The sequence below is a fragment of the Lepidochelys kempii genome, unplaced genomic scaffold, assembly GCF_965140285.1.
Source record: "Lepidochelys kempii isolate rLepKem1 unplaced genomic scaffold, rLepKem1.hap1 scaffold_29, whole genome shotgun sequence".
Lineage (NCBI taxonomy): Eukaryota > Metazoa > Chordata > Testudines > Cheloniidae > Lepidochelys > Lepidochelys kempii.
In genome coordinates, this window is record NW_027621931.1 from 408,150 (window position 1) to 433,605 (window position 25,456).

Consider the following 25,456-nt stretch of genomic DNA (forward strand, 5'->3'; position numbering starts at 1 on the left):
GGTCCTGCTGGGAGGAGGAGGGGGTCCCAGGCAAATGGGCTGGCAGATCCTGGTGGAGGGCAGGTGGGGGTCGTAGGCAGGCAATGGGGAAATCCCAGGCAGGCAGTGAGGGACTATAAAATGACTCTACACAAACAGCCCCCCACCCCATTTCTCCTGCCATTTGCAGGAGCAAATCCAGCCATGGGGGAGCAAACAACCCAGGAATGAGAGTTTCCTAGCAGACACGCATGGAGAGGGCACAGGGAAAAGGAGATAGAGAGACTGACAGGGTCCGTGGGATAAAAGAGTTTTGAAAGAGATTTCCAACTCTCTCATCTGCCCAGACAGATGTATTACTGCACTGTGGGGAGAATCACTTTCCTGTGGACAAGACGAGGATCAGAGAGAGGAAAACCCAGTTCCTGACTCCATGTCCCTCCTGCTGGGATGTGGCTGCCGTGGGGTCAGTGTCAGAGGGAATCCTCGAAAGGGACTCCTTTGGTTCTGCTTTTTTCTAGGATTGCGTTCAGAGACTTTGTTTTGGGATGCGGGAGGGAGAAAGGAGGTTAAAAGTGTGTCTGTGGGCCTAGCCTGGCAGGAGGGGCCAGGTCTCTGCTGTAATCCAGAGATTGAGCATTTTCTCAGCACGGCAGAATCTCGGATCTCGCTCTGCAAGGAAAGAGCCTGGGGGAAGCGTAATGTGAAATGAACTAATGCCCGTTCCTAAACTTCCACAACAGCCCTTCTTGCCCGGCCAGGTTGCAGAACGAAGCTCATGTTTCTTTCTGGTTCATCCCGTCCTCCCATGGGACTAGGGAGCGACATGGCTGCAGAGGAGCCAGCTCAGGTAGGGATTATTGTGGGGGTTCTGATCTGTTCCTGCAGGAGGGAGAGGGACAGGAAATACACGGGAGACGGGAAGGTTTGCACCGTCTGGTTTGGAGGTTGGAGGGGGGCAGGAAATGCACAGAGTGGAGAAAGGGAGGAGGCCAGGGGGTGGCAGACCTGCTGGGAGTTGTTTAATAAGTGGCCTAGATTCTAGGAAGAGACCCATGAGGTTCGGAGGTAGAAATGCTCCAATCTGGTGAACAGAAAATAACCTACCTAGATGGGGCTGGGAAAAAGGACCAGACTCCTAGTGCTGGAGCCTGACCCAACTAACCAGCGGGTGCCTTGAAATAGGAAGGGGGAAGCCACCAGTCAGGCTTAGGGGAGATTCCCCTGCCTCATGTCCAGCTCTGGGAGTGGCTAAGTCATTATGCAATGTAACCCATTTTCCCTTGTTTTTTCCTGCCCCCCCCCCCGACGTTCTTGTTAAACCCTGGATTTGTTCTAGAAATGGGCCACCTTGATTATCATACACATTGTAAGGAGAGTGATCACTTTAGATAAGCTGTTACCAGCAGCAGAGTGGGGTGGGAGGAGGTATTTTTTTCATGATTTGTGTGTATATAAAAAGATCTTCTACACTTTCTACAGTTTGCATCCGATGAAGTGAGCTGTACCTCACGAAAGCTTGTGCTCAAATAAATTGGATAGTCTCTAAGGTGCCACAAGTCCTCCTTTTCTTTTCACAAGGAGGAGGGTGTTGGGCTTCCTACAAGAGATCTCTCCCTAGACCCTGCTCAGGGCAGCATCTCCGGTATCAGTCTGTGGCTAGTAGGTGTGTGATGGATCTGCTGGGAGAGAGGAGGGGTGTCTCTTCGCCCCCTCACCCTGGTGTTTCCTGGGTGCTGTGAGCGGGGTGGGGGTGGGACTCTGTTGGCTGCGGTCCACCCAGAGTTTCCGTTTTATTGGCTCCTCGCCCCCACGAATAGTGGGGCTGTGAGTGGGGCAGCAGGTCCTGAGTGTGGGGCTCTGGCTCTTTCAGGGGCCGGTGACCTTCGAGGAGGTGGCTGTGTATTTCACCAGGGAAGAGTGGGCTCTGCTGGACCCCGCTCAGAGAGCCCTCTACAGAGACGTCATGCAGGAAACCTATGAGACTGTGACCTCGCTGGGTAAGGATTCCTGTCCCCTCGGTACTTGGAAGGGGAACGGAAGAGATGAGGTTCACGCCACCCCCACAATGCCACCTCTGCTCTGTCCTGTTCCAGCATCACCCCAGCATGCCAGTGACACACACACGACCAGAGACCCTCCCCTGCTGCTGAACGCTGTGGGAAGAGAGCACAGGAGCAGAATCGCACAGTGTCAAATATCTCCTGTTTGCACAAGTAAAACGGGGGGTTAGGTCCAGCATAATGAACAGAAGCTTCCTACCCCTGGCCTTCTCTCAAACCCTGAGCCTTCTCCACCCAGACCAGAATGTGCTTGGGGTGTAAGAAGCAGGCTGCTGGGGTCAGAGCGGCTGGTCCAGGGTTACTGATCACACAGACCTTGAATGCTGGCTGGGGGAATCCAGACAAGGGAGCTCCAGCAGCAGAGCATTGAAACTCAGCCAGGATTACAGATGACACAACTCCTCACTGCTCCAGATTGCCCCGTGCATGGGACAATGGCCTCGGTTGCTGGTGAAAATCCTTGAGACCTGGAGAGTTGCTCCCCCCATCCCCATGTGCACTAACCACAATCCACCTTCTCTGCAGACTTGGTTTTTTGAGTCCCTCATTCCTGAAGTCACATGACCCCGATTCTTATTTTTCACATTCTGCTTTTCTAGACTTTTTAGAGGCTGTTGCTTGTGAATGATAGTTTCTAATTTCCCAGTGTTCTCCACAGCCAGGGATTTTCCTACTCCCTCCCATTGCACTGGACTCACTAGGTTCCCTGGTATTTCAGAATGGCCACACTGGGACAGACCAAAGGTCCATCTAGCCCAGTGTCCTGTCTTCCGACAGTGACCAGCGCCGGGTGTCCCAGAGGGAATGAACAGAACAGGGAATCATGAAGTGATTCATCTCCTGTCACCCATTCACAGCTTATGACAAACAGAAGTTAGGGACACCATCCCTGCCCATCCTGGCTAATAACCATTCACGGACCTGTCCTCAATAGATTTCTCATGCTGTTTTTTGTTTGTTTTTTTTTGTAACCCTATTATAATCTTGGCCTTCACAACGTCCTCTGGCAAGGAGTTCCCCAGGTTGACTGTGCATTGTGTGAAGAAATACTTCCTTTTGTTTCTTATAAACCTGCTGCCTATTAATTTGATTGGGTGATTCCTAGTCCTTGTGTTCTGAGAAGGAGTAAATGACACGTCCTTATTTACTTTCTCCACGGCAGTTTTGATTTTATAGACCTCTCTCATATCCCCCCTTTGTCTCTTTTCCAAGCTGAATAGTCCCGGTCTTTTTAATCTTTCCCCGTACAGAAGAGTTTCATACCTGTAATCATTTGGGTTGCCCTTTTCTGAACCTTTTCCAATTCCAATATATCTTTTTTTGAGATGGGGCAACCACATCTGCAGGCAGTGTTCGAGATGTGGGTGTACCATGGGTTTATATAGAGGCGATAAGATATTTTCTGTCTTCTTATCTATCCATTTCAGAATGATTCCCAACATTCTCTTTGCTTTTTGACTGCTGTGGCACACTGTTTTGATGTTTTCAGAGAACTGTGCCCAGTGACTCCAAGATCCCTCTGTTGAGTGGAAACAGCTCATTTAGAGCCCATCATTTTATATGTGTAGTTGGGATTATGTTTTCCAATGGGCTGCAATATGGTGCTATCCTGACACCTAGTCCTGCTGAGATCCTGCATTCAGTGATATCCCTGCCCTTCCTGTTCCCGTTCTCATAAAAGAAGAAGAGCATCCAAATGCGTGTTTACCTTCATTCCCTCAGCGGTCCTCATGGGAATCCCTGATCGGTTCCAAAGTGTATTAAAACCTTTCTTAAAGGGTTACCTCTTGGTGGTTATCAGGTCCTGTGAGTTTGTAGCCCAGAAAGACCCCCCTCAGTCAGCTCAAACTCAGCTGTTTATCCCCCAAAAGTCTGTCGTCTTCAGTCTCCTGAATGAGGGTAACTCCCTTTCTGCATTGGGTAAAGCTTCAAAAGGTGGAGCTCTGCATAACCAGCCTTGAGATCTGGCATTCATCACCCCGTAGCGATACCAGCTTGCACAGGAAACCCATCCCGCAGCCCTTCCTGGTATCATGTGGCGCATCTCGGCATCATAGTCTGTGAAGAATTCATGCTTTCAAGGGCTGGCTTAGATATACAGATAACAGTCATAATTAGGGCAAGAGTTTGCAGGCAATGAAAAGAGAGTAATTGACAAACGTGAGCAATATCTAATCCTTTAAAGCCTGAAAGTGCCTTGTGGGGAGGGCACAGGAGCCGGCTGTGTGGGGGCGGTGGGGCTCAGATACTGGGCATTGAGAGACTAGAACCAGCTGTGCGTTGGAGAGATGTGGCATGAACCAGCTGTGTACAGGGGAGATGAGCAGGGGAGAGGTCCTGTTGACATGGCCGCGAGCAGCTGTGAGTGTCGTCCTCTCTGCAGCATGATGAGAGAGCCTGGCGTCCCACTGCCGATCCCAGACTTGTATGAGGAGGGAAGAAATTGGCATCAAGTCTCAACCGCAGCCAGCCTGTGCCCTGGGGAGGAGACGGGTGTCTCCAGGGAGAAATCTGGGGGATTGTGACCCTGCATGCCCCACCCACCCTCTGATCAGCAATTCCGGATATTAACGGTGATTCCAGAAACAAAGAGTAATTTTGGGAAAAAATGCAGTCCTAGCGACAATTTCTGGAAAACACTGGCCCTGGTTGTAACATTAAATCCGATAATCTCAAGATCTAGGCCTGTGTTGATCAGATCTGCCACTCTGCCTTCACGGAGTTCACGCTGCTGGTGGGTTCTACCCCTTCCCCCATTCTGTGTCTGCCTTGTCTATTTAGATTGTAACTTCTTCAGGACACGGGCCATCAACGCTTCTCGGTTTGTACTGTGCCTAGCAAAATGAGGACCCACTGTTAGTTGGCCCTTAGGCACTAAGGTAATGAATGTGATTTAGAATAATCATCTCCTGGCACTTTGAGCCAAGGAAGCCGGCCTTCGGATGTTACTACTTAAAAATGAGCTGGGCTTAAAAGCATGGAATATTCTTTGTGACAAGTATCCCACAAATTCCACTGACCTCCCTTGTTTTCTTTGCCTTGAGCAGGGTTTCCAGTTTCCAGAACTGATGTGATCTCGCAGCTGGAACGAGGGGAGGAGTCGTGCGTCCCAGACCTTCATGGCTCTAAGAAAAAAGTGCTCCCGAGAGCTGCCTGCATAGGTGAGGCATTGGTTAAACCAACCCCAAAACTGTCGGTGAATACAGGAAACATTTGGGATGCCCTACAAAGACCTTGTGAGCTCTCCAAGTTCAGGATTGTTCCCTGCAGATGTAGAATCGTTAGGCAGAGGTCACTCATGGCTTCCCACCTATCCTGACTGACAACTGGCAGCAGGTCCCTCCCCAATCTCGCTGTCCCCTGAGATTTCTTCTGAGATACGGACCCAGAACTGATCCCTTCCTTTCTCTCCTCTGAGAAGGTTTAAGGGAAAATCAGCTCCTGATAGGTTTGATCTGTCCTGTACACATTTTGGTTCCTTCATCCCTTTTCCCATTCTTCTCTCTGAGATTTCCTTTCTCTCTGGCGCAGGCAGAGACTTACGTCTGGATTCTCTCGGTCTCCCGTCAGGTGTTGGGATGGTGAGTGAAAACGAGGAGGAACCCCAGCAGGAAGATGCTGAGCGAGTAGAAGCCCATGGGATGTTGTCAGGAAGGTCCAAAGGGAATGATTCTGGGAGCTGTGCACGCCCAGAAAAAACAAAAGCCTGTGAGAGTCAGCAGAGGCCAGAGGAAAACTTCGGTAGCCAGTCAGACCTTATTACACGTGAGAGAATGAACTTGGAAGGAACATGCTACACATGCCTCGAGTGTGGGAAAAGCTTCAAAGGGAGCTCGGACCTTCTCAGACATCAGAGAATCCACACGGGTGAGAAACCTTACGCATGCTGTGTGTGTGGGAAATGCTTCAAGCAGAGCTCGCATCTCATTGCACATAAGAGAATCCACATAGATGAGAAACCTTATGGATGCCCTGAGTGTGGGAAACACTTCAAGCAGAGCTCACACCTTATTACACATCGGAAAATCCACACGGGTGAGAAACCTTATGGTTGCCCTGAGTGTGGGAAACACTTCAAGCAGAGCTCACACCTTATTACACATTGGAAAATCCACACGGGTGAGAAACCTTATGGATGCCCTGAGTGTGGGAAACACTTCAAGCACAGCTCACACCTTATTACACATCGGAAAATCCACACGGGTGAGAAACCTTACGGATGCCCTGAGTGTGGGAAACACTTCAAGCACAGCTCATACCTTATTACACATCGGAAAATCCACACGGGTGAGAAACCTTACGGATGCCCTGAGTGTGGGAAGCACTTCATTGACAGTTCATCCCTCCTCTCACATCAGCGAATCCACACAGGGGAGAGGCCCTACACATGCTCTGAGTGTGGGAAAAGCTTCAATCGGAGCTCAAACCTGATCAGACATCAGCGAATCCACACGGGAGACACACCCTACACATGCTCTGAGTGTGGGGAACGCTTCCGTTATAGCTCAGCCCTTACCATACATCAGAGAATCCACACTGGTGAGAGGCCCTACATATGCTCTGAGTGCGGGAAAAGCTTCAATCAGAGCTCTACCCTAATCACACATCAGAGAACGCACACAGGAGAGACCCCCTACATGTGCTCTGAGTGTGGGAAACGCTTCGATCGGAGCTCATACTTTATCATACATCGGCGAATCCATACGGGTGAGAAACCTTATGGATGCCGTGAGTGTGGCAAACACTTCAATCAAAGCTCAGCCCTTTTCACACATCAGCGAATCCACACAGGAGAGAGGCCCTACACGTGCTCTGAGTGTGGGAGAAGCTTCAATCAGCGCTCAACCCTTATTAGACATCAGAAAATCCACATGGGAGTGAACTGTAACAAATGCCTTGACTAGGGCTGGCCAAAGGTATTTTTTTCTTTTAAATCACATTTGCTAATTCCCACTTAGTGATCTGTGCCCCATCTTCACCGTGGTTACTCAGCTCCCCCAGATGAGTTGCCTGCTCCTGCCTTTTGCAGCTCACCCTTCTTTGGGGTCAGTCCTGTGATGTTTTCTATCAACTCCTTTCCTTTTGGGTCAAAGGAGCGTGTGTCCCTCCAGCCAGGAATGTTCATCAGCTCCAGGTGGGGGAGAGAGGTTTGTTCCCAACAAGCTACACTGAGGCAAAAACTACCCGTGCCTTACATCCACTAGGACTGTACATGGCGTTGGCAGCTGAAGTCACTGATCTTGGTGTTAAAAGACAATTACAGTTGTCGTGCAGATGCAGCCGAGGTGCAGTGGTTGGCATTAGCTTTCCCCTTGACCTGACCTAAACTCCATCGCATGTCCTAGTCTAAACAAAGCCTGAGCATCACAGTTATACTGTTCCCCCATTTAAAAACAATTGTTAGTCATCAAGTTCCCCCACCAGGATCATATTGTTTCATTCCCAGTTGTCACAGTTCATCAGAGCGCTGTTGCTTCAGGTTTTCCTGAAGGCAGATATTTTTACTACCGTTTTCCTCCCTTAACATATATTGAAGTATAACAAAGAGCAGGAATAGGGAAGGGAGAGGGAAAAATGTCTTTTCCCCTCTGTAACAACAGAAGAACATAGGGTAAATCAGAGGGATTCTCCATCACCATCTCTATCCCCCTGTTCTTCAATTGGTAAGGTCAATATTTCCCGAAGGGGCTGGGAAGAGGATTCTCTAGTAACTTATTTGAAACTAAGCAAAAGACCCATTCATTTGCCTCCCAAAGCAGTTGTGGCCCATGCCCTGCAAGAGGTTGCTCCTGAAGATCTTCCCTTCCTAATCAGGTGCATGTTGCCTCTTATTTGGGAAATGCAATCCCTTCCTAGGTAGAGATGGGAAAAATGGAAGTGACATTTCTGTTCAGCTCACTCCTGGCAGATGCTGTAAATGTGTAGGAAATGAATCCATGAGGAATGTGATAGAGCTGCAGAAAGACACCCATTTTGAGTAGATACCTGACATTTGGTGTCTTAGAGGGATTCTAAGGCGCACCTGAATTTAGTCCCTTATTTAAATCTGTGCCACCAGATTAAAGAAACAAAAGGGCATATTTGGGGGAGTTCTACCTCAGTATCGCTACTGGTATGTCGTGTGGTTGGTGAAGAATTCTACGCCAGAGCCGTGTAAAATTGCTACAACTAAGGTCAAAGATTTGACAAGAACTCAGGTAGAAATGAGAGGTACGAGTGGTTGATTTTCACCCCAGAGATGGACGCTATGGTGACCTGTGGCCAAGGTAAACTGTTTTTAGAATTGCTCACACTTCTAAAGGATGCCATGATGAAATTGGGAACAACTGTCTTTTACCATTTGGATCCCAAGTTTCCTGAAGCACAGAGAGAAACAGCTGATTCCTTCAGAGCCATGCCATGCCTATGGGTCCCAAACTGGCTGCCTTGCTGGACAAGAAGCACTTCCGTGTTGGTTAAATGATGGTAGCCAATGAGGGAATGTAACAGATTCCAAGTTCAGACTGCAGGATACATGAATGCTGAGTCCAGAGTCTGTGGTTTGGTCTCTTAGTTTTGCTCTTGAGTCTAATGCATGTGTCTCACTGTTCCGCCTCCTGCTACTCTGAAAGATTAGAAAGTGTGAAAGTAGAGCACAGGTGGTTTTTCTCATGATGCAGCCTTCCCACGTAGTGTGAGACCCCTTCCACCCACACTTCTGGGAGAAGACCCAGGGAGAAATGAACCCTCAGAAATGGAAGGCTCCTAGGTTATGGTCGAATGTGACTTCACACAGAGCTCACTGGGTGAAAATGGGAATTAAGAGAAAACTGCCCTAAAGGTTTATAGTTTGTAATCTTTGAAGAAATTGTTACCAGCAACAAGGAAATTGCACATGAAGTTTATTAGTGTAAGGTAAGAGGCTGATTCTGTGATCACTTTCAGTGTTACAGTATAATTCAGGTTTTCTTCTAGCCCCCTCCTACAAAATAGCAAATGGTGGCTAATCCTGCAATAAAAACCTGACTCCAAAGGAATCAGGTTTGGGGGAAAATGTGAGAGAAATAGCATGTACGAGAATAGAGACCCAGTATAGACTGGAATGATTTCTGTTTCAAATGGAATTTATTTGGTAAATTTTAAAATAAATCTTCTGTTGGGAGGAAAACTACTTGAGAGAAGATGTGGAACCTTTTCCCCAGTGAGAGGGAAAGAGCCAGAGAGTTCCCCAGGGCTCTTGTTCGCAAAGCAAAGATGTCACATTAGGCAGGAGATGTCAAGATCTACAATGGTGATGGGCGAGTGATGGGAGCTTTTCTGGGTGGTTGTTGTTTGGTTGTTTTTTTTCATGGAATTTTTGTTTTGTTTTTGCAACTAGTTCTTTTTATAGCTGCTGAGCCCCCTTGTCCTTTTGAGCACAGCTCTTTAACCCTCAGGCCTGGCTCTGGAAACCTCAGAACCGGCTTTGCGGTTTTTTTTTTTCATGTTTGCTATCTTTGGAGTTCGCACATCCACACGACATGCGGTTCACAGCAACGGATACTTTGAGAAACCTGCTGGGTGAAGCAGGCCTTTTCCAAACTGACATTGGCCCAAATTCTGCCTCAATTCAGCTGGATTGGGACACGTCTGTGTCAAAGGAGTGGTTCACACCTGATTTGCCCAGAGACCTCAGAGGAGGGGTAGTTAGATATAGGATAAGTAGGAATCGACAACAATTAAGTTAAATATAAAGGTGAAAGACCCTCACCTTGCAGGTCAACAAGCCTGTTCTGTTCTTTCCCTCCAATGCATCTGGCACTGGTCGCTCTCAGGTAGCACACTGGGCTTGACGGACCATTGGTCTGACCCAGTCTATGACCTGTCGTGCGTTCTTATGGAAGTCCTCTGCGGGCTTGTCTACACGGGCAAGTTTCTGCACAGGAAAGCAGCTTTCTGCGGTGTAACTCCCGAGGTGCGCACTCAGATTTCGTGATGCATGATAGGAAGGGGCCATGACAGGGACACACTGCCGTGCGGGGTCAAAATGAAGGAGCTGTGACATGCCTACCACAAGGTGCAGGAGGCAAACTGCTGCTCCATATTGGGGGCTAACTAACCCCAGCATCACGGCAAGAATCTACCTAGCAGCTGGAGAAAAAATATGAATGAGAGTCAAAGACACCTCCACGTGGCGTGTCTCTTCCCCAATCTCAACACCTGGAAGATTGTCTGGAAGACTCAGAATTTGAACTGCAGAGATTGGTCTCAGGCTGAGAGGGAATTCAGTCTGTGTATTAAGAACTCAACATGGCCTGGAGCAAGCAGTGAGTGAGAAAAGCTGTTTGATCCAATTCTTGCTTAGTATATTCAAATTAGAGTTTAGACTGGGAGTCTGTTTTCATTTGTTATGTAACCACTTTTGACCTCTGTAACCAATACTTATACTCAGTTAAAATCTAACTTTCTGGAGTTAATAAACTTATTTTACTATTTTATACTTACTCCTGAGTTTGTCCAAAGTGCTTGGGAAAGTTGCTCACATGACAAAGGCTGGTGCATGTCCCCTTTATTTTTGATGAAGTGGCGAACTAATTAATGAGCTTACACTTTTCAAGAGAAGGACTGAGACGATCGCATTCTGACCTTTTACTGACACTTCTTTAATAACTAAAAAAAAAGAACAGGAGGACTTGTGGCACCTTAGAGGCTAACTGATTTATTTGAGCACTGTCCAGTTTTGGGCCCCACACTTCAAGAAGGATGTGGATAAATTGGAGAGAGTCCAGCAAAGGGCAACAAAAATGATTAGGGGACTGGAACACATGAGTTATGAGGAGAGGCTGAGGGAACTGGGATTGTTTAGTCTACGAAAGAGAAGAATGAAGGGGGATTTGATAGCTGCTTTTAACTACCTGAAAGGTGGATCCAAAGAGGATGGATCTAGACTATTCTCAGTGATAGCAGATGACAGGACAAGGAGGAATGGTCTCAAGTTGCAGTGGGGGAGATTTAGGTTGGATATTAGGAAAAACCTTTTCACTAGGAGGGTGGTGAAACACTGGAATGCATTACCTAGGGAAGTGGTGGAATCCCCTTTCTTAGAAGTTTCTAAGGACAGGCTTGACAAAGCCCTGGCTGGGATGATTTAGTTGGGGTTGGTCCTGCTTTGGGCAGGGGGTAGGACTAGATTCCTCCTGAGGACCCTTCCAACCCTGATCTTCTATGATTCGATGACCCTCCTCCAGGAGTGACAGAGCCTGGCATGTGCTGGAAGAAGCGGGGAGCTCTGGTGCCCACGGACCTGTCCTGGCAGCTTTCTCAGCAGCAAAGAAATCAATTCTCCCTGCCCCTGAGCAACCCACCCACAGCTAATGGCAGCATTGGTGGGGGGTCCCAAGCTTTGCACCAACGTCCACATTTCAGACCTTCCTCTCATGGCACTTTCCATGTGAATTAGGACAAGCAAGCTGGGGAAGCTCCATGGGGTAATAGAAACCAGGGCTGCAGGGAAGGTTTGAACTCACAACCCCAGCAATATTGCCCTTTGCACTAACCACTTGCACCCCTGCAGGGGCTCCTTGGACAGTGCTGGGAAGTCGGCCGTGATCCGTCTCTGTGGTTCGCACCTTTGCCTGGCAATTGAAAGGCTGCCGGTTCAAACCTCACTCAAGCTGTGGCTTTCCAGCAATGAGACTCCAGTCCATTTTAACAGGAAGAAAATCTCCTCTATTCTGGTTTAGCCCCATTTGACTCCTTCTGCCCGTCTTCTTCCTCCCCCATCGGTCCCTTTCCTTCCCCATTGGGGCCATGCAGAGGGGAGCCCCAGTCAGTCTCTGTCACCGAGAGGCTGTATCCCATAAGGGGAGGGAGGGGTCGCTGTAAAGCATTGATAATGGGTGGGGGAGGGGTGTGCGTGGTTAGGGGGAGAAAGTCTGGAGAACTAACAGTGGGGCCCAGAGAGATTCCCCCACAGACTGGGGAGATCCCCTGCTGCCCACCATCACCCAGCTCTGGGAAGAACAACTTGGGATTGCTTGGGGAACCCACCTTTAAAAACACAAGTGTTCCATGCTAGTTACATTTGAATAAGACCAAAGCCGCCTCAAACCCAGTGTCACAGTCACTGGGACGACTTTGTCCTGACATTTTACCGGCCGCAGCCACAAAGCGAGTCAAATTACGGCTCTCGTTCGGCGTCAAGGCCCACAGACGAACCCAGAGGCTTTTCCTTCCTCAGGTTCTGCTGTCATTTCAGTGCTGGCCTGTTCCGAGATTCATCGTTGTGCAAAGCAGCGTCAGGCCCTGAAACTGGACGAGCCCAGAGCAGAGGCTGCCTTCATTTAACCCTCCAAAAACCAACCCGCCGAAACGTGGATTAGCACCCATGCTCCTCCAGCCGCAGGGGAGGCGCCTCATCTGGGCCCCTGGTGCCCATGCTCCAGTAACATAAGACCACGGGGGCCTGGCTCCACCCAAGTCCGGGGGCCGGTGTCTCCCCCAGCCCCACCTGCTGCCCCCGGGCAATTTAAAAGGGCCCGGAAACCCCCACCGCCATCACCGGCAGCACAAGGGGGCTAAGGCGGCTTCCTGCCCACCCTCGCTCCGTGTAACCCTTCTGCCCGTCAGAGTTGGCAGCAACAAGGACCGGGTTCAATATCTAGGGGATCCATTCCAATAACACAATGCAAACCGGCTCGAGCCCCCACCCAGTGACCTGGGACAAATATGTACCACCCCCGCTGGGCACCTCCCAGAGGCAATCCTTCCCCTCTCGCAAGCACCTAGTCTGAGTGTAGCAAAAAGCCTTTTAATAACAGAGAGAAACAATGTGGCATTATGTTGGGGAAACACCACCAACAGGACTCATAACACAACCCACGAGCAAAAAAAAAACCCACCCCAAGCAAATTGGGGCATGCCCTTTCCCTTTGGTTCTTGAGTCCAGCAACCCCAAATCACCCAAAGTCCCAAAAGTCCAATGACCCAAAAGTCTCTGTCCCTGGTCAGGGCAGCCCCAAAGTTCAAAAGTTTCTCTGCAGAGCTTTACCTCCCAACCTGGGTGGAGATGGGGGCGGGGGTAAAAGGCACCTTACATGATCTGAAGCTGACTGCCCCACAGCCCCATAGGCCTCCGCTCCACCAGCCGTCTCACAAACTTCTCCACAATAAATCTTCAGGCTCCCCCACTACTGAACACAACGCTCAGTGATTTCGGCTCTTACTCAGTTCAGCTCTTTGGTGAAGTCAGCTTGTAGTAGGGGAGCCTCAGTGCTGGGACACCATTCGCCCGAAATGAGCTTCTCAGCCTGTAACTAGAGTCCTAACGGAATCAAAATTAGCTCTGAGATTCCACAGTGGAGAGAAAAGGAAGAGCAATTAGCATGGAAGGCCATCACCAAGGGACCCATGGCACCAAATATTAATACTTACCCCCAACCTCTCTCAATTCACAGCGTTTTGGAACCCATGACCCTTGCCTAGCGAGTGCTACTTAGTTGATGGTGAGTCCCTCCATCATAACAAAAGGCCAAGTACAGTTCCCAGCACAGGTCCCATAATCAGGGTAATAACAATTTATTCTTCCTGCCCCAATAACAGAGACACTGGGGATCCCACAGCAGCCAAAGTGACCATTTGGGCAGCTATGGCCTCATTCTAGGCGGGGTGGGTGTGCCTATGCAAATGAGATCGGCCCCTGAAGTTCTTTTCCACAACTTGCCAGACCTCACCACCAGATGTCAGGATGAGGCTCACCCTGACACTGCTTACACTCCGTGTGGCCTGCCAGTCTCGGAAGCGGCTGGCGCGTCCCTGCAGCCCCGGGGATGGGGGGATCTCCACATGCTGCCCCCGCCCCGAGGGCCGACTCTGCCATCTGTGGCAATGGGAGCTGCTGGGGTGGTGTCCGTGGGCAGCGATGGGCAGAGACCCCCCACCTAGGAGCTGCTGCCAGAGGGGGGTGTGGGTCACTTTTGGGAGATCCCTGAGGTAAGAGCTGCACCCTCATTCTCTCCCGCACCCCAAGCCCCAGCCCAGACCCCAGCCCCCTGTACTCAAACTCCCTCCCAGAGTCCACCCCCTGCACTCCCTCCTCCACCCTACCCCCATGCCCCAGCCCAGAGCCCACACCCCACACCCAAACTCCCTCCCAGAGCCTGCGCCCGCACCCCCTCCTGCACCCCAACCCCCAACCCCAACCCAGATCCCGCACCCAAAGTTCCTCCCACAGGCCTCCCCCCACACCTGGTCTCGCACCCCAACCCTCTTCCCCAGTCCAGAGCCCACCCCTTGCACCCAACTCCCTCCCAGAGCCCGACCTGCACCCTCTCCTGCACCCCAACCCCCTCCCCCAGCCCAGAGCCCACACCTGAACTCCCTCCCAGAACCTGGCCACCCCACCCATTCCTGCACCCAATGCCCTGCCCCAGCCAAGACCCCACACCTGCACCCAAACTGCCTCCCAGAGCCTGTACCCCTCACCCCCTCCCACACCCTAACCCCCTGCCCCAGCCCAGAGCCCACACCACACATCCAATTCCCTCCCAGAGCCTGCCCCCACACCTGCTCCTGCACCCCAACCCCTGCCCCAGCCCAGACCCCGCACCCTTCATTCCCTCCTGCACCCCAACACCCTGCCGCAACCCACAGCCCACACCCAAACTCCCTCCCAGAGCCCAACCCCTTTCCCTCTGCCTCCCATACCCAAACTCCCAGAGCCTTAGGCAGATGTGGGGGGAGGTGGACGGGGAGGCAGGACTTGGTCCCATTCTGGAAACCACCAAAAATTGTAGAAACCTGCCGCCCCTGTCCAGCCCAACCTTCTGCGGGTGCCCCTCAGGCCCCACCCGTGCAGGGTTTGAAGCTTGCATTGCTTAAATTCCAGGACGCTGGGGGACTTCAGCTCCCCTTTGTCCAGCGGGAACCTTCACCCCACTCCCAATCCAGAGACGGAGACGGAGACAGAGTATGTGTGATGGCCAACGCACTAGAGGAGAGACAGAGAAAAACATGGTAGGATAGCAAGCAACTCACCTCCTGGAGTCATCTGTGATGAAGCGGGACTTCATGTTTCCTCTGAATTGTGTGGGGGTGCCTCAGTTTCCCGTATGCAGTTCTTAAGGATCTAGGGTGTGGGGTAAGGGTGTATGATCGTTGCAGAGCTCTGGAGGGCAGGTGTGTGCAGGGGTCTGGACACAGAGAATGGCCGACACCCTCTTTCCTGGCACCTGATGCCCTGGGCCCTTCCCCCCTGCGAGGTGAGAGCTAAAGGGTTGGAGAATAAAGGAATCGGGTGCCCTCCTGGCCGGGGACAGGGACAAAGCCCAGAGGAGGAGGGGCTGGGGGGAGTTTCAGTTGGGGGCTGGCTGGAGACACGGAGTGAAGGGCAGACGGGGTAGTCTGGCTCACTGCCCCCCAAAATGGACCCGGCTGAGGGGTCCTGTTCTCTGCACCTACAAGCTCTGTGTTAGACCATGTCCCTGTGGTCTAATAAACCTCTGTTTTCCTGGCTGGCTGAGAGTCCCGTCTGACTGCGGAGTTGGGGGGCAGGACCCTCTGCCCCCCGCAGGACCCCGCCTGGGCGGACTGGCTGTGGGAAGCGCAGGGAGGGGCAGAGGAGGCTGAAGGCTCCGAGGTCAGAGCCAGGAAGGTGGAGCCGGGGGAGCTGTGTGTCCTGCAGACAGGCTGCTCCCCGAGAGGAGACTTCCCCAGAGTCCTGCCTGGCTTCCTGGGGAGCAGTCCCAGAGCATCGCCCGGGGACCCCGGGACATCCTCCTCCTCGATGAAACCTTCTGCCGTGTGACGTGTTGTGTGTGTCGTGTTGCATGTGTCGTGTGACGTGTTGTGTGTGTGACTTGTGTGTTGTTTTGTGTGTGTGAGATGTGTTTATGTGTGCGTGTTGTGGTCCGTGTTGAGTGTGTGTGTGTGCCATGTTGTATACCGTGTTGTGTGCATGTGACGGTGTGTGCCGTTTTGTGTGCATGTTGTGTGTGTCGGTGTCATGTGTTGTGTGAGATTTTTGTGTCTCGTGTTGTGTGCCGTTTTGTGTGTCGTGTGTCGGTATCGTGTGTCGTGTTGTGTGTGGGTGTGTGATATTTTGTGTGCAAAGTTTTGTGCATCGTGTTGTGTGTGTGTGTCACGTGTGCCGTTTTGTGTGTCATGTGAGGTGTTGTGTGTCATATTGTGTGTGTGTGTCGGTGTCGTGTGTGATTTCTTTGTCACGTTGTCTGCTGTTTTGTGCGTCATCAAGTGTGTATGTGTGTATGTGTCGGTGTCGTGTGTTGTGTGTGATTTTTGTGTGTCGTGTTGTGTGCTGTTTTGTGTGTCAGTTTATTTGTGTGTCATGTTGTTTGTGTCTTTCGGTGTCCTGTGTTGTGTGTGTGTGAGAGTGTTCTCTCTGTGTGTGTCGGTGTCATGTTGTGTGTGTGTGTGTCAGTGTTGTCTGTCGTGTTTTCTGTGTGTTGTCTTGGGTGGCCCCTCAGGGTATTGCACAAACCATTTCCATCGTGGAGAAACAGTGACACCAGGTGGCCAATCCAGATAATGTACAAACCATTTCCCTCACAGAGCAACAGTGACACCGGGTGGCTAATCCAGGTATTGCACAAAGCATTTCCTTAACGGAGCAACAGTGACACTCGGTGGCCACTCTGGGTAATGCACAAATCATTTCCCTCCTGGCCCAACAGTGACACCGGGTGGCCACTTGGAGTAATGCAGAAAGCATTTCCTCACGGAGCAATGGGGACACTGTGTGGCCAATTCCGGTATTGCACAAATCATTTCCCTCCTGGCCCAACAGTGACAGTGTGTGGCTAAACCAGGTATAGCACAAAGCATTTCCCTTATGGAGCAACAGTGTCACCGGGCGGCCCCTTGGAGTAACACACAAATCATTTCCTCCCGGAGCACCCGTTGCACAAACTGAGTTTAATAATAATAATAAACAACAAATAGTTTCACTAGAAAAGGCAGATTTTCAGTGATTAGAAGGGATAGCAAACAGAAGAAGGCAGATTACTAAGCAAATACAAATACACACACATACTAAGCCTACGATCTTAAAGAGACTGGATTCAAGAAGTCATTTCCCATCCTAAATGTCTTTTGGCAACTTGAAGAGTTTCTGTAGCTTAGACTTCCCGTTGTTTCTCTTTACAGACTAGACTCCTGTCTTAGTCTGGACTTCCCCCTTCTCATTCCCTTTGTCTCTTCAGGTACTTTCTGCAGCCTTTCTACTGCCCTGCATCATTTTCGTCCGCTCCGACGTCTCCATGGCTCCCGAGACCTCACCTGTGGGAATGCACACCTACCCGTGTCCTACAAAGGGAGACGGCACCAGGAGAGCAGAGGGGAGAGAGCGAGTTGGCGAACACATGAGAAGACGGCGAGTGCGGACGAGGAACTGGCAGCGCCGACCTGGCAGCCGGGTCTGCAGCGGGCAGAGAGCGGAGGCCTGGTTCCGCCTCCTTGGAAAGAGGCCCAAGCGGCTCAGGCCCCTCCTGCCGCGTTCCCCTCCGGCGAGAGCTCCGGCACCATTCCTCGCCAGAGCCGCTGCGAGAGCCGAGCCGGAGCCCTCGCTCCACAGCGCTCGACAGGGGCTGGGAATCTCGCCCTCGGCCCTGCCGCCCTCTTCCCTCCCGCCCACACCAGCCCCACGCGCCGCCCAGAGACCGAGTTCCCCCGACCGTCCCCGCTCCGCTCTCGCCCCCGCGGGGGGTCATCTCCGGGGTGTGATTTCGGTGTCGTGTCCTCTGCCGTCTTGTGTGTCGTGTGACGTGTCAGTGTCGTGTCGTGGGCGTGTGAGACGTCATGTGTGTCAGTGTGTTTGCCGTCTCGCTGTGTGTGAGTCGTCGTGAGTCGGCGGGTGGGTGTGGGTGGGTGTGTGTGTGGGCGTGAGTTGTGTGTGGTGTGTGTCTTTCGGCGTGGGCGTATGTTGTGTTGTGTTGTGTTTTGTGGGGGGGGCGTGTTGTGTGGTGTGTTGTGTGTTGTGCATGTGTCGTGTGTGTGGGCGTGTGTTCTGCGTGCGTTGTGTGGGCGTGTGTGGGTGTGTGTTGTGTGGGCGTGTCATGTGTGGGCCTATGTGAGAGAAGTTGTGTGTGTGTGTGAGACGTCATATTTGTGTGTGTGTGTGAGACGTCGTGTGTCTTGTGTGTGTGTGTCAGTCGTCTGTGTCGTGTGTTTGTCAGTTTCATGTGTGTCAGTATTGTGTGTCGGCGTGTGTGTGTGTGTCGGCATGTGTGCGACATTATGTGTCGTGTGTTTGTGTGTGGACGTGTGTGAGAGCCGTCGTGTGCCTTGCATGTGTGTCGGCGTGTGTGAGAGACGTGTCTCTGTGTGTGAGACGTTGTGGGTCGTGTGTGTGTGAGACGTGGTTGTGTGTGTGTTGTCTTGAGTGTTTTGTTCAGTGTGTGATGTGTTATGTGTGATTTGTGTGTGTGTGACGGGTTGTGTGTCGTGTTGTGCGCGCGTGCGACGTCTCCCATGATCACGCAGTTTCCATGAGTATTTACTTCATTAAAAACATTAAAGAGGGCTCGATCCATATCCACATGAGATCCCGGCGGTCTCTAGCTCACTCCAAGCACTATCCCAGGGGAGGCTCGAGTCGTTTGCTTCCCCAATGTCATTTTTGCCCAGACGGACTCTGTCTTCTCCATTCCATCGCTGATTTCTTTACATTCGACCTCCTCATTGATAGACAATCCTACTCCACCACCTTGACCTTTATTTCGGTCTTTCCTAAACAGCACAGACCCTTCAACACCCGTAGTCCAGTCATGACGACTATTCCACCCTGTTTCTGTTATCCCGAGAATATCTGGTTTCATTTCCTGCACCAGTACCTCTAATTCCTCCATTTTGTTACCTAGGCTCCTCGCATTGGTGTACAAACATCTTCATTTTTGCTGTTTGGCCTCGCTCACGTTCTTTACCCAATGAGGCACGGTCATTCCACAGCCAGCAGAACCTACTAGACTGGTGTCCACACTGACCTTCCTCCTTATAGCCATTCCCCTACCCACGGCTGTATCCTTTCTTACTTTCTTTTCTTCCCTCTCAAGGCTAAAATCCGGCATGGAGATTACCTGGACATTCCCCAACCAATCATCTCCCCCAGATTCCTAGATTAAAGCTCCCTTAATCAGTTGTGCCAGCCTCCATCCTAGAAGTCTGTTTCCTTCCCTACTCAGATGAAGTCCATCCCGAGAGAACTGTCCTCTGTCCAGGAATGCCTCCCAGTGGCCATTCATCCCAAAGCCCTCCTTCTAGCACCACTGCCTGAGCCATCTGTTGATAGTCAAAATCTTGTCACGCCTTTGTTGACCTTCTCCAGGAATAGGCAAAATCCCACCACAGATCACCTGAGCCTCGATTTCCTTTAGCGTCTTCCCCAGCCAAGCACAGTCTCCCTTAATCCTTTCCAGCGAGAATCTAGCTGTATCATTTGTTCCCACATGAAGGATAATTAGGGGATTCTTTCCCGTTCCCTTTAGGATCCTTTTCAACCTCAGATCTACATCCCGTATCTTAGCACCTGGAAGACAGCACACCCTTCTATTCTCTGGATCAGCTCTGGTTACAGGCCTGTCTAGTCTTCTCAGTAAAGAGTCCCCGATCACGTAGCCCTGCCTTTCCCTGGTGACAATGCTATTCTCCAGTCTATCCCCTGTTCCCTCTGGCTGCAAGTTCTTTCCATTCCTATTCTCCCTTGTAATCCTCTTCAACCCATCCTGTATCCTCCTGCGGCTCATATTTGGTGTAGTCTCCATTGACTCTTCCCCTTTTCCTATAGGACTAGCCACTCTTCTCTTCCTCCTTGCCCCTCCACCTTCAGTGACTACCTGCTGAGCCCCTTCTTCATTTTCCAACTCTCAAAAACTATTCCTGAACTCTATTTCTCCTTCACTAGCCCGTCTTTTCCTCTGCCTGGTTTTTTTTTAGTCACATGCTTCCACTGACCACTTTCCTCACCCAGCAGTCTCCCCTCAGAATTCCTCAGTCCTGCTTCCATCTGCAAGTCAGAGCTTTTCCCTTCAGATACCTCATGTCTTTGCTCCATCATCTGCTCAAACCCCTTTCTAAACTCAACCAGACTTTCCACCTGCATCTCCAAACCTCCGATCTTCTCCTCCATCAGCTCGAGCAGACGGCATTTCATGCAGACAAAACTCTTACCAGGTCCCCCCTCCAGGATCATGGACATGCGGCAGCTTCCACAGCCAGTCATCTCCATTGTGTCTTCCACGACATGAGTCACTCCCACCGCTGCCTCTGTGTCTGTCATCACCTTCCCACCTAAATCCTGTTCACCTGGGAAACACCCAAATCCCACCCCCCACAGGAACAACAAACCCCAAACAAGCACCACAAGACAAACTCCCCCTCAGACTCCCCTGTTTACAGCCCTGTTTGCTGGCTCCTGTTCCAGGGCCTGACTGGCTGGCTCCCTTCATAGGACCCCGAGTCAGAGAAGCCCTGGCCCCGAATCAGGGCTCAGCTTCTCCCCCAGCACAAAGCCCCCACAAGCCTCGACACGTACACATAATCCCAATACACAACCAAATGCCAACACCTTCTCCCCCACACCATTCACAGCTGTTGGTGGGTCTTGGGGAAACCCTGGTGCACCAGCGGGGGCGGGTGTCTGACGGGGTGGGTGGGGTGGAGGGGGGCGGGGGCCCAGCTGGGAGGTGGAGGGGTCTGTGTGGTGGGAGCTGTGGGAGGGTAGGGGATGGATTGGTGCTGTGGGAGGAGGAAAGGGGGGTTGTGGACAGGTGGCAATTGGGTTGTAGGGATGGGGACTGGGTCTGGGAGGGATGTGGGGGAGGGAGAGGCTATAGGGGACCTGGATTGGGGACTTGGGTCAATGGCATGGCTGCGGCTGTTGGGTTGGGTTGGGAGGGGCAGCACCATGGCAGCTCCCAGGGGGACACAGCATGGCTATGGGGGGCTGTAGGGAGGGGAGGGGTCTGTGGGGTGGGGTGTCTCAGCTGGGTGGGGTGGCTGTGACATGTGGGGAGCGGGGGGGGCAGAAGAGGGGCCGGGTGCTCTGAGCCGTTCTGGAGAGCCCCCGGCCGCGTCCCTGCCGTTCCCCCCCCCCCCCGCAGCCTCCGCTCCCAGCGCCGCCGGCCCATGCTCCAGGCAGCGGGGCAACGAGCCTGGCCGACCCCGGGGCTCTCTGCAGTGCGGCCCGGCGGCTGGTCCTGGGGCTCCAGGCTGCGCGGTCAGGGGGCAGGGAGCAAGGGAGGGGTGGGGTAGAGAGCAGGGGAGTTCGGGGGGGGTCAGGGGCTGGGGTGTGGATGGGGTCGGGGTGGTGAGAGGGCGGGGAACAGGGGGTTGAATGGCAGCAGGAGGTCCTGGGGCGGTCAGGGAGAAGGGCTGGTTGGATGGGGCAGAAGGTCCGGGTGGCAGACAGGAAGGAGGGGGGGTTGGATGGAGTGGTGGGGGGCTGTTAGGGGAGGGGGATCTGGAGCCCCTCAGAGAACAGAAGGGTTGGATGGGGCCGGAGGCCCGGGGCGGCCATCCGGGGGCGAGAAGCGGGGGTCAGATGGGGGCGGGGGCCGGGCCATGCCTTGCTCTTTGAGGAGGCCCAGCCTCCCCTAACTGTCCCTCTGTACAATTTCTGAAACCCGATCCGGCATCAGGCCAAAGTTTGCCTGCCCCTGGCTTAGGGCCTGATTCATGCAAAGACCCATTGGGAGTGTGTGAACATTGCCCCATTTCTGAAACTGGAAACAACCCCCTGCACAGGGCTGGGAAAACAGAGCAGAGCACTGGAGCCTGAACCCCCTCGTGAGAGACTGCGATGAAATCCTCTCAGGTATGGGCATCCTGACAGCAGGAGTATCTGGTTGTGTCGACTCTCTCCTCCGGCCTTGTGCGACCAGCACCCCTAGCCAATGCCTGAGATGACGGGGCGTCCAGCATTTCCAGGTTTATGGATCTTGGGTAGCAGATAGAAGACCCCTGGTCGGGGTTCTAGGGGTGGGTCTGTGCAGATTTGTTCTTGTGCTTTTTCAGGGAGTTTCTTGAGCAGATGATGCAGTTTCTCTTGGTCACCCTGAGTGGGATCAGAGGGGAATGGGCTGGAGAATGTGGAGTTGGAGAGCTGCCGAGCAGCCTCTTGTTCATATTCCAACCTATTCAGGATGACGACAGCACCTCCTTTGTCAGCCTTTTTGATTCGGATGTCAGAGTTGTTCCTGAGGCTGTGGACGGTGTTGTGTTCTGCACAGCTGAGGTTATGGGCCAAGTGATGCTGCTTTTCGACCACTTCAGCCCGTGCTTGTTGGCTGAAGCACTCAAGTTTAAGTCCAGTCTGCTGTTTCGACCTTCAGGCAGAATCCTTCTTTTTGTCGTGTTGGTCGGAAGGTCTCTGTGGATTAGTGTGTTGTTCAGAGGTGTGTTGGAAATATTGCTTCCGTCGGAGACGTGGAAAGTCGCATTCCAGGTCACCGCAGAACTGTATCATGTTGGTGGGGGTGGAGGGGCAGAAGGAGAGGCCACCCAGGACACCCACTTCCTAGACACTACAGTGCTAATAAGCAATGGTCACATAAACACCACCCTATCCTGGACCGCTATACTTACCTACATGCCTCCAGCTTTCATACAGACCACATCACACGATCCGTTGTCTACAGCCAAGTTCTAAGATACAACCGCATTTGCTCCAATCCCTCAGACAGAGACAAACACCGACAGGATCTCTATCAAGCATTTGTCAAGGTTCCTCCCCCACTCTGAACTCTAGGGTACAGATGTGGGGACCTGCATGAAAACCTCCTTGGCTTACTTTCACCAACTTAGGTTAAAACTTCCCCAAGGTACAAATAAATTTTATCCTTTGTCCCTGGATCTCCACTGCCACCACCAAACTCTAACTGGGTTTACTGGGAAACGTAGTTTGGACACGTCTTTCCCCCCAAAATCCTGCCAACCCTTGCACCCCACTTCCTGGGAAAGGTTTGGTAAAAATCCTCACCAATTTGCATAGGTGACCACAGACCCAAACCCTTGGATCTGAGAATGATGAAAAAGCATTCAGTTTTCTTACAAGAAGACTTTTAATAGAAGTAAAGAAATCCCCTCTGTAAAATCAGGATGGTAGATACCTTACAGGGTAATTAGATTCAAAACATAGAGAATCCCTCTAGGCAAAACCTTAAGTTACAAAAAGGACACACAGACAGGAATAGTCATTCCATTCAGAACAGTTCCTTTCTCAGCCATTTAAAGAAATCATAATCTAACACATACCTAGCGAGATTACTTACTAAAAGTTCTAAGACTCCATTCCTGTTCTATCCCCGGCAAAAGCAGCATACAGACAGACACAGACCCTTTGTTTTTCTCCCTCCCCCCAGCTTTTGAAAGTATCTTGTCTCCTCATTGGTCATTTTGGTCAGGTGCCAGCGAGGTTACCTTTAGCTTCTTAACCCTTTACAGGTGAGAGGATTTTTCCTCTGGCCAGGAGGGATTTTAAAGGGGTTTACCCTTCCCTTTATATTTATGACAGCATTCTTCAAACTACAATCCCCACCTGCTGAAAGGAAGAATACCCAGAAGTCACCTACTCCAGGACAGGCCCAACAAAGAAAGGAACCGAACGCCACCAGCCATCAGCTTCAGCCCCCAACTAAAAGATCTCCAGGGCAGAATCGAGGATCTACAATCTATTCTTAAGGACGATCCCTCAATCTCACAGGCCAGTCCCCACTTACAGACAGCCCCCCAACCTGAAGCAAATACTCACCAGCAACCAGACAACAAAAACACTAACCCAGGAACCTACCCTTGCAACAAACCCACTGCACATATCTAGTCTAGGGACACCATCCTCGGACCTAATCACAGCAGCCACACCATCAAATGTGCCCAAATACATTTGTTAGTCTCTAAGGTGCCAGAACTACTCCTTGTTTTGTTTTTTTGTTTGTTTGGTTGGGTTTTTTTTGCTGATACAGACTAACATGGCTCCCACTCTGAGCTAAATGATTGCATCTCTCCCCAAAATCGATCTGTAAGCACAAAGAAAACCCTGGAGACCAGGCCTTTAAACGTTAGGAAACATCAGAGTTAAGGTGACGTGTACATACTTCGCGCAGTGCTGTTGTTCATGTGTGTTATGATACAGACTCACAAGTGTGGCCTTGGGGTCAATTCCCTGCCCCCCACAGCATCAATTTCCTCCAGACTCCCAAGGGAAGTGGTGCTTCCTCCATCCCTTGATGAGATGCCTTTCTCGAGTCTGCTTTGGTCCAAAACTCACGACTGCGCCATGCAGGAGGCCTGTGATGTGTAGGGGGCCAGATGAGATGATCTAAGAGTCTCTTCTGGCCTTCAAGTCTCCAAACCTCTGCAAAACCGAGTGCGGCACATTGAGCATCCTCTGATGGTTCCACGTGTGGCCTGCGTGAACCCTTGCACGACCACTGAGTGTGCGGGGGTGACCCAGGCGGAGCAGCTCAAACACGCAGAGGAGCCGGCTCGGGGCAGGACATGAGCCCTGCAGGGCAGGGGTGGGGGTGGCAGTGACATCACAAGGGCCTTTTGCAGCACTCAGCTGATTGGTGAAAGGAGGTTGGGAGGCGGTGACCTCACAGAGAGTCCACGACAACGGCCAGGGAGGACAGGCTGCAGGGCAGGGGGATCTCAGAGACCCCCGGGGCTTTGCTGCAGGGAGTCTCCTTCTTGAGGTGTCTCCTTGAGGACTGAGAGAGAATTCAGGGTCTCGTATGTGAGCGCGAGGTGGAGCCTCTGTGGAGTTTTCTCCTTTCCCACTGCTCACTGAGCGAGAAGACAGACGTCCCTGTGGAGAAGGGAAGAGCCCCAGAGAGGTTTGGTACCGAGGCAGCCTGATCCGCCCGGTGCTGGCCAAATTCTCGGCATGGAAAACAGGAGGTTAAGGTGGGACAATTTTCCCCCAGCTAGGCCTTTGTCCCTTCGAGTTCTTGGGGTTTGTCTTTTTTGGTTTCCCTTTTCCTGCTTCCCTCCCTCCACTGGCGAGGAGGGGGCTGCTCTGTAGCCCTCATGGTGGGAGGCCTCCCAAAGAGATGGGACAGGAAGCGTGCTCTGAGAGTGATCCTCACCAGTGACCTGAGCCATCCCTGGGCCATCTGGGGAACCCTCAGCCACCGCCAGAGTCTCCACGCTGATTGGCTGAGCAGGGGGTCTCGTGGCAGGGAGGAGATTCAGGACTTTGTTGTTCTCGTTTAAGGCCCAGCAAATAAGCCAGAACCAATCATCTGCTTGGTGAATTGTTCTCCCTCTCGCTGCTGATTGTCTCTGAGCCGTTCCTGGTTCTCGCTGGTGTTCTCCTGCTTCTAAAACACTTGCTGAAGAATCAGTGTGAATGGTTGTTGGTCTGTAGCTCATTGCAGGTGACTTTATTCTGATCATTCAGTGTGTGAAACTCCAGACTGATGGTTCGTTTGAAAGTCAGGACACCC

The 25,456-nt window shown here is 51.8% G+C and overlaps 1 protein-coding gene across 1 annotated transcript in view; it reads left to right on the top strand.

Annotated features, from left to right (window-relative positions):
* Positions 1–5,815: 5,815 nt before the first annotated feature.
* Positions 5,816–25,456, top strand: part of LOC144930022 (uncharacterized) — a 149,751-nt gene continuing 130,110 nt past the window's right edge. The window contains exons 1-2 of the mRNA XM_078851057.1: positions 5,816–6,879; positions 10,228–10,230. Coding sequence (XP_078707183.1) covers positions 5,816–6,879; positions 10,228–10,230 — 1,067 coding nt within the window. The remainder of the gene's footprint in view (positions 6,880–10,227; positions 10,231–25,456) is intronic.